Source organism: Pteropus alecto, unplaced genomic scaffold (genome assembly GCF_000325575.1).
Source record: "Pteropus alecto unplaced genomic scaffold, ASM32557v1 scaffold39, whole genome shotgun sequence".
NCBI classification, from domain to species: Eukaryota; Metazoa; Chordata; class Mammalia; order Chiroptera; family Pteropodidae; genus Pteropus; species Pteropus alecto.
Genome location: NW_006443568.1, coordinates 1,337,053 through 1,350,772, shown reverse-complemented (window position 1 = coordinate 1,350,772; position 13,720 = coordinate 1,337,053). Strand labels below are relative to the sequence as shown.

The 13,720-nt window shown below is 50.9% G+C and overlaps 1 protein-coding gene across 1 annotated transcript in view; it reads right to left on the bottom strand.

Moving 5' to 3' along the window:
• Positions 1 to 561: 561 nt before the first annotated feature.
• The window catches only part of RSPO1 (R-spondin 1), a 14,092-nt gene continuing 933 nt past the window's right edge, over positions 562 to 13,720 (bottom strand). Inside the window, exons 2-5 of the mRNA XM_006924228.1 lie at positions 4,051 to 4,242; positions 1,867 to 2,016; positions 1,415 to 1,603; positions 562 to 728 (exon numbers count right to left, since the gene is read on the bottom strand). Of these exons, the coding sequence (XP_006924290.1) occupies positions 562 to 728; positions 1,415 to 1,603; positions 1,867 to 2,016; positions 4,051 to 4,242 (698 nt within the window). The remainder of the gene's footprint in view (positions 729 to 1,414; positions 1,604 to 1,866; positions 2,017 to 4,050; positions 4,243 to 13,720) is intronic.

Sequence of the window (13,720 nt, the reverse complement as noted above, 5' to 3'; positions counted from 1 at the left end):
TTGTCATTTGGTTTTTGTTTTTAATTTGAAATAAACCTTTAAGCAGTTTTCAGTCAGGGCAGCCCTGATATGGATCAAAAATATGTAACAATATTCTCCAATGATAAAGTCACACAGCTGGAAATGCTGAACAGTCCTCACACTTTGGCTCCTGTCTGCCACACTGGGCTGATCCTATCAGCTCCTCCAGAGGCATCAATCTGCAAAGTTTGGGCCTGGGAAATGTCCTCTCTGCCATGTCCATTGGGAACATCACAAACCAAGGGTGTGCTGCTGGGCAGAGATGACCCCTCTGCTTCCCCACCCTGTTCACATCATGATGTCCAAGAGATAGAAGTGTCTTCCAGTAGCCTTGAGTGTGTGTGTGTATGTATGTGTGTGTGCATGCGCACGGGTGTACATGTATGTCGGTTGCATGTTTGGACGTGGGGGTCTGCACGTTCATGTATGTTTGTAGAGTGTGTGTACGTGTTACCCCCGGCACTCCAGTTCAGTAAATCTTCCATCACATAGAGCAGCGCTGGACTATTTCTGCATCGGCCTGGAGGCTGAAGAATGTCCCTAGGTGGGCCCCGCAGATGTGAGTGGCCCCACTGTCCCTTGCTGCTGCTGCTGTTGCTGGCCCTTGCGTCTCCGAGAGCCGGTGCCCGCATCCTTGCTTTCCTTTCTGCTTGGGTTCCTGTTGGCGTTCTCCCGCCGGCCCTGGCTTCCCTTCCTCCTCTTCTGCCCTGCAACCCAACAGCAGGAAGAGTCAACGAATGATGCCCTTCCACAAACAGGGAGGCCCTAGGCATGGCCAAAGGCCCTAGGAGGGGAGTGGTGAGGAAGCTGGGCAGGGAGGAGGCTGGAGATGCTGCCTTTAGGCAATCAGGGTCCCCTTAAAACCTCCTCTGACCATCAGCCACTTCAGAGGACCCTGCAACAAGGGTACTGAGAGGGGGTCCCAAGAGCCTTTTAGCCTTCTACTTCTCGATAAACCAGACACCCTCCTCTTCCTCATGTCTTCCTCAAGCCTTGGACCCCCATGTTCAAGATGTTCAGTGCAGCTTTCAGGACAAGCAGGATGATTCCTGCCCCTCTCTGGGGCCATCATTGCCAAGGCTGAGCGACCTTGGCCAAATCATTATACCTCTCTGGGTCTTAGCACCCCCTTCAACATCCCCACCCGACCTCTGAGGTTCCTTCCAGTGCCAACATCCGCTGGCCCAGAAGAAATGGAAAGATATGGACATGAAAGTTTCCAGCTCCCACCACACAGAGTTCAGGGGTTCTGCCAGGACCTGGCACTAGTTTGCACAGCATGGGATCTTGAGTTGGGGACTCCCCATTTGGCCCCAGCCTGAGGCCCTCTCCTGGACAACAGGCAGGAAGCAAAGGTGGTCACACCTCCAGGGAGGCGGAGGCTGCAGCTCACCCTCAGGACAGGGCACCCTCCGCACTGTGCACCTCCGGATCTCCTTGGTGTCGGAGCAGATGGCATGGTCCCCTCCGGGGGCATGGAGCACCCTCCGTGTCCGCTCCTCAGAGCCCCTCCGGAAACCACAGAGCTTCTTCTTCTTGGAGCACGGCCCCCACAGGGACCACTCGCTCATTTCACATTGCGCTGGCAGGAAGGGAGGGAAGACGGAGAGAAGGGAGAGGAGCAGGGGTCACATCCCCTCCCCTGGCCCGGAGTACCGCATGGGAGCTTCTCCCACCTGCTCTCTGCCTGGACTCAGGCCCAGAGGGCAGGAAAGTCCTAAGGAAAACCCCAGAGGGTAGTTGTAGGGTAAGTTTTCTCTGGACAGTGCCCAGACCCCACCCTGACCCGCCTTACTCCTGGGGTCCGGGGCCCTCTGCCCACAGCACCCATGGTGCCTGCCTTACCAGGACTACTGCACTCCATGGTGCCGTTGGCAGCTGCAGAGCCCTCGGGACAGGCCGGGTAGCAGCGTCCCTTGTGCAGGTACAAGCTCTCCTTACACTTGGTGCAGAAGTTGTGACTGAAGCAGGCCTCACAGTGCTCAATCTTGCATTCTGAGGAGAGGACAAGAGTGGAGGCCTCAGGTTCAGCCTGCAACGGACACTTCCCCTCATCCCCATCTCAACACCTGCCAGTCCAGGACCACTCACTCTGAGGGCAGGATGGTAGGTAGCCTGGAGCTGGGAAATGCAAGAGAGGCGTCTGGGGAGGGAGGGAAAGGCAAGGGCAGGGCTCGGGGAAGGAGACCAAAGTGGCCACTCTTCAGGGCAGGCTGGGACTTACCCAGGGTCAGCCCATGCCAACTCAAACCCAATCCTAGGCCCTGGAACTCTAGGTGAGGCCCGAGAGAGCTGGTTTCAGAGGAGGAGAACAGGACCCTCTTGGATTAGTGGGGGTGAGGGAGGAGGGTCCCAGCTCCTCATGGCACCGTAAGGGCCACCCAGTCAGAGTTGAACTAAGGGACACAGTGATGCCCTGACTGTGGCTGTGTGGTCCCCTCTTCCCCCCTTTCTGGATATTCACAACACCCCAAATCCTGGATCTTTTCCAACTGGGCAGAAAGAATCGGCTTAGAGGAGGGGGAAGCGATCCCAGGGCAAATTCCTCTCCCTTTGCAAGTGAGTTCCAGGAACTGCCTTGGTTAGACTCCTGAATCCCTCCCTGATCCCCTCCTGCTAGCTCTCCCTCCTCTGGGGACTCGTGGGGGAGGGTGGGTTGCAGGGCTGGAGAAGCAGGAAGGGTCTTTCACAATCTCTCCCTTCCCAGATTGTGGGCGGGGCTAACTTCCTCCGGTCTCTGGCACCTGGAGCCTGGGCTGCCAGTTTCCCAGGAGCTGGCGCAGCCAGGAACTCCTCGCCCCAAATACCTTGAGGACCAAGAGGGCAGCCTCACAAACTCCCCACCCCCACCCCACTCTCCTCTGTGGCTTTATCTCAGCTTCACCTCCCCTACTCCCTCCTCTCATGCTCTGATTTCTGGGTTTGGTTGCAGGTGGAATACAGTTAGGAGCAACAGCAGTTACCATTTAGAATGTCAGACATGAAGGGCTTTACATATGCCTCTTACAACAACCCCAGTGGTAAAAAACTGGTACTCCCATTTTAAAGGAGGGGTTTTAAGAGGTTGTGACATGCCCCAAATCACACAATAAATAGGTAGTAGAGTTGAGAATAGAACACCAGTCGGCTGATCTGGGGTCAGTCATTTCCTCTCCAAGTCTTACTGTTAATCGGTTATAAAAAGGATACCATCACTTAGGTCCCGGTCTCCCTCCAAAGGGTGTTGTGGGCTCAACTGATGTGAGATCTGGAAATGTATTCCAAACTCCAAGGCACTGAACAAATGAGAGGGAGCACTGGCTTTGGAGTGTGTTCATCGTATGTCCCCCAGAATGACACAGCTGAGACAGGATGGAGGTGTGATAGTACGCGCCTTGAAGCATGTGGAACTGTAGCTGGTGTGGGAGAGAGGAGCGGAGTGAGAAGACCAGGGGGGAGAGGTGGGTGGGGGAGAGCAGGCTGACTGGGGCTTGAATTTCTCTTCGGTCAGTAGCACCAGCGGTGGTTTTTAAGCAGAAGTGTGATGGGACAGGTTGTGTGTCTCAGAGCATCTTTCCGGCTGCAGTGTGGAGGAAGGGTCCAAGGGAACCAGATGAGGGTTGGAGGATAGATAAACAGGCAATTGCAATAGTCCAGGAGAGAGGGGAAGGGAGCTTGGATAAGACAATGGCATTGAGGAGAGAAAGGAGATGAAGCAGGCACAATTTGATTATTGGATAGATGGGAGATGGTATAAATGAGAGGTTGGCTCCCAGGTCTATGGTTTGAGTGATGGCTTGGGAACAGAGTGATTTGTGGGAATACAGGTTGGTGCAGAGGAAGGAGATGCAGTTCTGATAGGGGCACATTGAGATGGAAATGTGGATGGAATATTGGGGGAGACGTCTGGCTGGCAGCCAGATACTTGCATCAGAATTCTTATCTCTCCTCCTCAGTGCTCCCAATACTCTTCTTGCCAGTCTCCGACAAAGCTCCCTCCCCCACTGTCCAGAGCCTCTGGTGCCCTTCTCCAGCCCTGCCCACACTCACTGATGCACTTGTTCATGTCGGGGTTGCGGGCATCGAAGTATCCAGGCGGGCAGGACGGCAAGCAGACGCCCACCTGGCGGATGTCGTTCCTCTCCAGCAGGATGAACAACTTGGGTGAGCACTTGAGGCAGCCGTTGACCTCAGAGCAGAGCTCACAACCTTTGGCACAGGCCTGGCTCCCCTCAGCACTGACTACAGGGGTGGAACAAGGGTGAGAAGGTGGCTGTAGAAAAGACCTCTGTCTTTCCCAGGCTCCCACAAGAATGGGAAGTGAGTAGATTGGTGTTTCCTTCTACAGATGACTGTGCTTCTCAGAAAGTAGAGGTCAGGCTGGCAGCTCTCTGTAAAGCTACATTACAAGCCTCCCCCAGTATCCTCTCTCAAGGGAACTAGCACAGAAACCTGGAGCAAGAGCTCCTATCCACCACAAATGCCTCCGTAGCTTCAGGCACAACACGAGCTCACTCTCCAAGCTTGTTTCGTTATGCCCAGAGATGCTACTGAAGCTGCACCTTTCCTGGAACCCACCCCTACCCTCCCCAGAGAAAGAAAAGCTCAGCCTCAGGTATGGTTGTTTTTTTTTTTTTTTTTTTTCTTATCCTTGAGAAAGTTTTAAGGACAAGAGGAGAAAATAGGTTAAAGTATCTAAGAAAAGATCACCTGCTCAGAGATAGGAAGACAACTAGAATAAGCTATGTTTCGAACGGTGGTCTCAATCAGAGACAATTTTGCTCCCCAGGGAACATTTGGCAATGTTTAGAGACATTTTTGATTGTCGCACCGGAAAGGGGGGTTGCCACGGCATCTAGTATGAGAGGCTAGGGATGCCGCTAAAACATCCTCCAGTGCATGGGGCAGCCCATATTGTCTGGTTCAAAATGTCAGTGGTTCTGAGACTGAGAAACCCTGGCTTAGAACTATCCTCTGAGGCAACGTGATCTCCAGCCCCAGTAGCAAGTCTCAAACCTTTTTTTTTTTTTCCCTTATCCACTTGTTCTATCAATCCTTACCGAGCCCCTTGTAGGGACCACATGCAGTGTGAGCGCTAGAGACGTGGAGGCAAAGATGCCTGGCCACTCCGCTGATCATTCGGTGGCACAGACAGACCTGCAAATAGGCAAATGCTGACAGCCACAATGCCAAGCAATAGTGGACTCAAAAGGAAGAGAGGGAAGGAGTCACAAAGAAGGGGCTATCTGGGCCAACTCTTGAGAAATTAGTCGATTTGTCAATTAGGAAACAGAGATAAGGGCCCTCTAGGAGCAGGACCGCAAAGGTGGACGACAATCCGCAAAGATAATTCAGAGTGCAGGAAGAATGGAGAGAGAAGTAATAAAAGATAAGGAGTCCTATCTTGAAAGGCCTTTTATGTCATGCTAAGGAACTTGCCCTTGATCCTGCCAGGCGGCGTTCCCCAAAGAATATTCCTTGGAACATGATCCCCCTAAATGTTCATAGGGGACTGTAGAGAAAAGGTCACTGAATCAGGTAAGACTGAGAACCACTGGGTCCAACAAGTATAAACAGGATTCTTTACTTCTTCATCCTTTATTATGAGCCTGTGCTGATTGCATCTCCAGGAGGGGGACAGAGAGAGCTGTATTTCCCAAATATTTTTGCCACAGAACCCTTGTTTGGCAGAGTTTTTCTTGGGACCTTTCTGAGAGCTAATTATATGACAGGGAGCTATTGGCAAGTTTTATGCAGGAGCAAGACCTAGTCTGATTGACATGTTGGAAAGGTTGCTCTGGCAGCCTGGGTGGAGACCAGAGACTGAAGAATCATTTGGAAGGAAGCTGACCAGATCATCCAGGTGAGAAAGGTGAGAAAGTCTTAAATAATACTCAGTTCAGTGGAGATGGAGAGAAAAAGACTTACTTGAAAGATGCTTAGGGAATACAATCAGTAAGCCACGGTGACCAATAGGAGGAGGAGGAGTCTGGGGTGAGTCCCAGCATTCTGGCCTAGGGTATGGGTGAGCGGTGGGGCCAGTCCCTAAAAGAGGCCCATGGGAAGAGAAGCAAGTTGAGAAGTAAGGAGAGGAAGGAGAATAGTTATTAGTCGCTTAAGAGGAGTTGTAGATATAGGCTGGAGGCAGAGAGCTGGGAGAATCAGAACAGAGATGGCAGGAGATCACACAGGACCCAGAATTCGGGCTTCAGAGTCAGCTGGACGTGGACCCAAATCCCCAACCTTCGACCCTAGGCAAAACACTGCATTTTGTGTGCCTCCCTTCCCACCCCTGAAAAAGAGAGATGAGGATGCCCACTCAGGAGGGCTGTGGAAGGGAGCATCTGTTCCGGGAACGATCCCTGATTTCAGAACAGGAGAATGAGTAAGAGGTTGGGAGGTGAGCAGAAGGGAAGAGGAGGATAACAAAAACGATGATAATAATGATAAAATCATAATCATCATAATGGAGGCTCATTACTAAATGTTGAACGCTCATTCTGCAGCAGGCACTGTTCTCAGTGTTTTGTAAGTATTGACTCATTTAATCCTTACAACCCGTGAAGTAGGTACTATTATTTTCTTTGTAATCCTCATTTTTACAGATGAGGAAATGAAGAAGTTACATTGAACAAGGCTTCTCGGCCAGTATGTCTTCCAGGCAGAAGGAACGGAGTTTACAAAGGCCAGTGATTAGAGAATATGAGATGACATGGAAACTGAAAGTATGGTTAGACTGATTTTTTAAAATATAGAATTTATTTTTGTAGAGTCGATGTTATTTAATCAATCGATAAATTAAAAAATTAATATTGTTCTTGTTGGCTTAGTTATTATGAGAGCAGAAATCCTCCAGATGTTGAATTGGAGTCATGAGAGAGCCCTTGGGATTATGTTTCCACTTGGGGCCTTTATTCAGATATAGTAAAAATTAATAAATCACTGTAGATATTAGGTACCATTTCTGTATCAAAAATATTAAATCCTCTATTACTTAAGGATTTTACTTAATTCATTGTTGACATGACCGCTTCCTCTAGATTTTTGCCTTGGTTTCAAGAACTGAAGTCATCCAGGTATCCCATTTGCAGCCTCTACAGCTATGTTCCCATAATTATTTATTCCCACCTTATTACTTTTGTTAAGGACAGATTTGTAAAAAGCCTTCTCAGAATCCCGCTGCCTGCCTCCCACTCAACCAACAACAAACCTCTGAGTGCATCTCCCTTCAGATCTATCAAAGACAGAGCAAAAAAAAAGTGTGGTACACTTGAGGATGTGAAATTAGTTCAGCATGGCTGGAAGTTCGAGTGAACAGTTAGACATGAAGCTGGAGAGGGAAGCGGGGGTCAGACAAAGAAGGGTCTTCAATGTCCATAGAGGAGTTTGGACATTTTTCCTAAAGGCGAAGGGGAATCACTGTGGGCTTTAAATAGGAAACACGGTCAGGATTTCCTTTTAGAAAGACCACTTTGTAGTGAAGAGAATGGATTGTAGGGAAGGCCAAACTGGAGGTAGGAGGAGGTCACCCCGGGTTTGAAGAGACGGAGCTAAACCAAGGGGACGGAAAGGAGTAGACACATGTAAGATATTCAGGTGGCAGAATTAACAAGACTAAATGATGCTGGGGAAAGCACAAGTTGAGGATGACTTGGAGGTGTTGGGCTTCAGAGACAGCGTAGCTGGCAGCCCTTCACCAAGAGAGGGACCACAGGAGGAAGAGCATGTTTGGGTGAGGAAATGATGAGTAGTTGAGTTTTAGATGTGTTAAGGTTGTGGTTCCTGTGGGACACCCAGGATAAGGTGTCTATTAGGCAGTCGAACCTGTGGGTCTGGAACCCAAGAGGAACATTTGGCTGGAGAGTTAAGACGTGGAGTCTTTAACATGTTAATAGTCATCAAAGGCATGGAGGTCCATTGAGATGGCAAGGAGAGTGGGTATAGAAGAATGTGAAGAAGAATTAGACACTTAAGAGAAGGACGGAAAAGGAAGGGCTAGCATAGAGGCTGAGAAGGAGCAACCAAACAGGTAGCAGATGCTCAAAAGCATGTTGCGTTACAGAAGCCAAGAGAAGGGTACACTCGATAAGGAGGGAGGCGTCACATGCCAAATGCTGCTGAGGTGTCACGTAAGAAACAGCAACAAACAGGTTGGGGGTGGAGAGCAAGGGCAGTGGTCGAGGAGTAAAAGGAAGGCGAGGAAGGAGGGCCATGTCATCTCACGAAACCAGCTGTAGAGATGGGGAGAGAACTCAGGGATGTCATGGGAGCTGTCATCGGGATTAAATTCATGAAGGTAGAAGGCATCCCAGGGCAGAAGCTGTGTAGCTTCAGAAAGAGGGCCTAGGGCTGGAGCCTTGGCAACACTCATATTCAACAGACCAGCAGAGGAAGAGGAGCCAGGGAGAAGCTGAGAGGAAATGGCTGAAGAGGTGGGAAGATACTGAGAGAGAGTCCAGAGAGAAACCAAGTTGAAAAGAGAGAGATCGCAGGGACCAGGGCTAGGAGGAGACCACGGCCAGTGGGCTCTGAGGTGAATCTGGGAGACCTGCATTAGGAGTGAGCTCGAAAAGGGCAATTTTGGTGGAGTAGTAGAGATGAGAGCCAAACCACAGTGGGCTGAAGAGAGTGGAAGGGATGGAGGTGGGAGTAAAGCGAGGAGAGGGAGTGAGAGGGTCAGAGAACAGAAAGAGAGGAGACTAGTTGGGAGTAGAACTGTGATCACAAGACTCAGAGGCAGGCTGAAGGCCCAAGGATATGGGAGGGTCAAGATACAGAGCTCAGATGATAAGACTGGCCTTGAGTCTTGAGGCTAGGGTCAAGGACAAGGGATGAGGGAGTTGAGCTCCATGAGGTTTTGGGGCTCAGCAAGGAGGAGAGAGGCTCAGTGATGGGCAGGGGTCAGTTCAGGGAAGAAAGAGATGCTTATCAAGGGGGTAGGAACCAAAGGGTGTTCTCAGCTTAGCAAGGCAAATAGATAGGGAGGGGATGGGGAGCCAGGGCATAGGGGGGCTCTGTGTGTGCCAAGGAAGATAGTGGGTGTTGGAGTGTTGCATAATGATTCAAAGGGAAAAGCCAAGCCTCATTCATTCCGTAGACATTTACTGCACACCTAACATGACCACATGCCCAGAGCTGCTAGGAGCTGAAAATGTGGAAGTGTAGCAGCCAAGGCTCACCCAAGAATGCAGGAGGCAGGGCTGGCTCCGCACTGTGGTAAGTGGAGGAGCAGTGGAGGGCAGTCCCTTACTCAGCTGGCTAGGTGAAGAGGGTGCACCGACAGGAGGAACAGCCTGTGCAAAGGCTCAGAGGCACCAAACATCCTCACGTCCGTGGAAAGGAAAATAAGGATTTACTCTACAGGCAAGGAAAGGGACCACAAAAGGGCATGGGTGGATTCACTATTTCATAGGCTCCCCTGGGAGCCTATGATGGGGGTGGGGGAAGGGTACAGGGGAGCAGCCCTGTAGGGCTGTAGCCTGGCCAAAGAGGCTGGGAAGGCGGGACGGGGAGACTCAGAGAGGGAATGGAGCCTCCTTCCTAACGCCTTCACATGTCCCCCTCACACAGCTCTGCCCTTCCCACCTCCATCCCCTTCTCCCTCTGTTCCCTGGCACTCAGTGGAGCCCATTTCACTGGGCCAGGAAGGCAAGGCTGTGCCCTCCTTGATTTCTCTGCTGCTTCTCCAGCTCCTTCATTCTTGCCCAAAAATATTCAAAGTGATTTTCCTATAATTAGGCCTCTCCCCAGGGCGACTTAGTGCCCTTGCCTCCATGAAGAATGGCTTCTGGCCACATTCCCTTCTCCCCAGGGGGCTTGACTTCTCCCAGTTCTCCAACTTTCTCATCTCCAGGGAACCTTTCTAAAACCCAAACTCTGAGGGTGTCACAGCCCTGCCTAAAATCTGCCAGTAGCTCCCTATGCCTGCAGAACTGAGACTCAGTTCCTCCACCCATCCTCAAAACCTTCTGTGAGCTGATCCCACCCACCTCACCTCTCAACACTACCCCTAAGCAATACAGAACTAGTTTTGTTTTTCTCGACACATTACTTCACACTTTTGTGCCTTTCTGCAAGTTGATCCTTCTGCCCAGGACACTCTCTGCCTTCTCTTGAGCCTGATTAATTCCTTCAAGTCTCAAAACTAAAGTCACCTCCTCTAGGAAGTCTCCCCTGATCTCACCCCCCTGCGAAGTCTGAATGGAGTATTTCTCTGTGTTTTCATGGCGCCAGTACTTGAATCCATCACAGAAGACATCACCATCTGTCATTATTATCTGCTAATATGTCTTTTCCCCCCACTAGAAAGAGCTTTGGAGGGCAGAGCCTGTCTTATTTCTGACCAGGGGCCTTGTGAGGGGGAGAGGCCCCACAAAGGGAGGGGGATCCCTCCAAAATGTAGGGCTAAGGATGTGGTGAGTGAGGCAGAGGCTCAGGGAGGCAAGCATATGGATGGAGCTCACTGAGTATTTGATAGAGTGTGGGGTGAGGGATTGGATAGGAATGGGGGCTTGGGGTAGATTGGGTAAAGGTCAGGAAGGGGTGGAGAGGAACTTGCCATGACCCAAGTGAGGAATGACCTTGGTACTGGGGTGGCATCTAGCCTTAGAGGAACTAGATTCAGTAAGCGTTAAGTTGGTAGGGGTGCGGGGGTGCTGACAGGGAATGGGGCCTCAGTGAGGGGGTAGGCAAGGGCCCTCCTCAGGCCTCACACTCTCCCAGGAGACACGTCTATTCCTGGAGTCTGGGGTTGTCCAGGTGCATGTCCCCCTGGGAAGACCCAACATTCTTTAACTCAATTGGGAGCTTAGTTTAAATCTTTACTTTTTTTTACTGGAGCCTGAATAGACTTTGAACTGGCCTGTTTGAATCTCAAGCCACCCCTTCTTATCCCCTCCTGCAGCTGGACCACGTTGCTCCCCTGATAAAAACCTTTCAGTGGCTCCTCACTACCCATAGCTCAAGTCAGGTCAAGTGTAAACTCCTCAGCCTGACAAGTACAAAGTGTTCCACCATCTGACCTCTGTGGCATCATCCCCCAGGATGCTCGCTCGGCTCCAGACAGCTGTGGGTGCTCTATCCTAAGGGATGTTGGACTTTTCGTTTTACCAGCATAACCCTTCTTTTGAACAGAAAAGCTCCTCCATGTATGAAACAGATATGAACACAGCTGCCCCAGTTAAAATTCTAGGGCTCCCCTGAACTTTGCTTAGAAATCATTTCTCCAGGTATTACTCCTCGATGTACTTCACTTCCTGAGCAAAGTCTCTGCCTCCTACGAAATCCATACCTGTGGACATGTTTGTCCCTCTGCCCTGAATGCCCTCTCCCTCCCCCATCCCACAACTTTGCCTAGAGATCATCCACTGATCTCTAAAACACAACTCAGGAGGCACTTGCTCTGGGCCCTCCCAGCCCCTCCCCTACCCCCAGCTTTCCTCCTGTAGCCTCATTGCGAGGTGACACTGGGTTGGAATTGTCTCTTCCTCCCCTCTCCCCAGACTCATCTCTGGGACCCAGGGTCAGGCTCTGTATGTTCCAAATGGAATTTTGTGGAATGGCCCAAGGAATGAATGGGGCTTCAGCCAGGGAGGAGGGACTCTACTGGTCAGTGTGAAAGGGGGCAAAAGCTCCAGATGGAGGACGGGGCAGTGAGAAGCAGCAAAAGGGGGGTTCTCATTTCTCGATGAGCCAGGGTTCAGCGAAGGAATGGGGCTAGCGAGGGGGCCTAGGAATCCTGCAGAAGGGTCTCAGTAAGGAGAAGGAGCACTCAATGCGAGGGAATGTGAAAGGCAGGAAATCCAGGTCGGAAGGCAGTCAGGAGAAGGCGAGGGCCAGTGAGAACGAGTGAAGAGAGGGCTTGGGGTGGGGATGGGTCCTCAGTGAGTGGAAGATGAGAAGGATGCCCTGCCGGGGTTCATAATTCATAGCTAAAGAATTCTTTGCTCAACTTCTCCCCTTCCATGCAGGGAGACCATCACTCATACCTGAGATCGGCCATTTCTAGGCTCACGACTGGCGGGTGGCTTCAGATCCAAGCTATATCAGGTGGCTTCTAGTGGCCCTACCAACCTGCAGTCACAGGACAGAGTCCAAAGTCCTGAGGCTCATATACATAGAAGCCTAGCTCTGATCCAAAGGCTGCCCACATGGTCCTAAGTGGTCCTTCCACATGGTCCTAAGTCAAGAGTAGCCACACACAGGTGTCTCGCTCCTCTTTCTTCCCTCCCCTACTTCCCCAGACATCTTAAGGCAAAATGATGCACACATTGTTTATATAACAACGACATGCATCCTGAAGTCAATACCGAGCTTGATATTTCACAAAGATTTCACTGTATATAATCATCTCATGGAAGCCTTACTATATTCCTCTGTAATGACACCTGCAGCTTTACTTAACAAGCATTGCCTAGCAGCCTCTCCCCTCATCTCTCTCTGACCTATGTCCCTCTTGGACCCTCACTGCACCTGGCGTCTTTCCCCCTGACCTTACCCCATTCTCATAGGCCACCATTAAGGGATGTCTGTCACTCACAGTACTTGGTAATAACAGCTGCTGCCAAAGCTGTGGGGTGTGGCTGTATCGAAACCATTAAAATTGCCGTATTTGATTGGCCATTGTTGAGACCGGCCCTGTCTGATGGCCGGGCCAGTACTTTTTTTTTCTTTCTTTCTTTTTTTTTTTTTAGTGCAACAGTTTAGAACAACAGGTCTGGTTTTGATGGGTGTGTGGCTCTGGGTATGTGGATCTGCGTGTGTGAGTGGCAGCATGACCACTAGTGTGCGTCGCACGTGCACGAGTGACTCCTCTCACAGTCTCTCTCTCACCTCGGAAAGAGAGGAGACTGATTATAAACTGCTAGACCGCATCTGGCCCGTGGAGTCCAAAATACTGGCTGCGACAGATGAGAAGGGAGGAAAATCAAGGCCTCGCTGCTGATTAAACCTAACCGTCTCTAATTGTTTGTTATGGCAAGGATTTTCAGCTTCACCAGTTCTCTGAGCTTCTCTCCCTGGGCTGGGTTCTGCCCTTGGCTGTACCCGTGGAGACCCAACCAAACTCTGCTGCCTTTCAACCTGTACTGGTGGCCTTGGTCTGCAGCCCTCAAAAGTGAAGCAAGAGGTAGCTAGGCCAGGCTGCAGCAGAGCTGCCCACCTGTGGGTGTGACATCTCTGATGGGAGATGTCGAGAGAACAGCCTTGGGGTTGAGCCTCAGGTCTATCACTCAGGCCTCCATGCCATTCCCTACATGTGTCTCTCACACGCGATGGCCACTCCCACAACATAACGGGGCAGGTACAGAACCTCCATCACTGGAGACTTTAAGCAGAAGCTAGAAGATCTACTCAGGGAGCACCTGGGATGGGACTCTGTGAGGGATGGCAAGGGAAGTGGGGACAGGTTCATCTCGAACTCTATTGAGTGCTGCTTTCCAGAAGATAGGCTCACAGGAATTAGGAGAACTGGGTTAAAATGCCGACTGTGTGTCCTTAGGCCTGTCATCTCTTCCCTTTCCTTAGCCTCAGTTTCCCCATCTGTACAATAACACGATTTATTTTATTTCAAGCTGTGATAACCCTTTCTTCTAATGATACCTTATGTAGACTCTTACAGAGAGCAAGAAAGAGCAAAGTTGCTCTGGTTGGAAGGGCCGCGGGGCCTGACTCCTGCCCGCTTGCCTCCCCGTCACTCCCCCCACCGCCACCAATGCAGCTC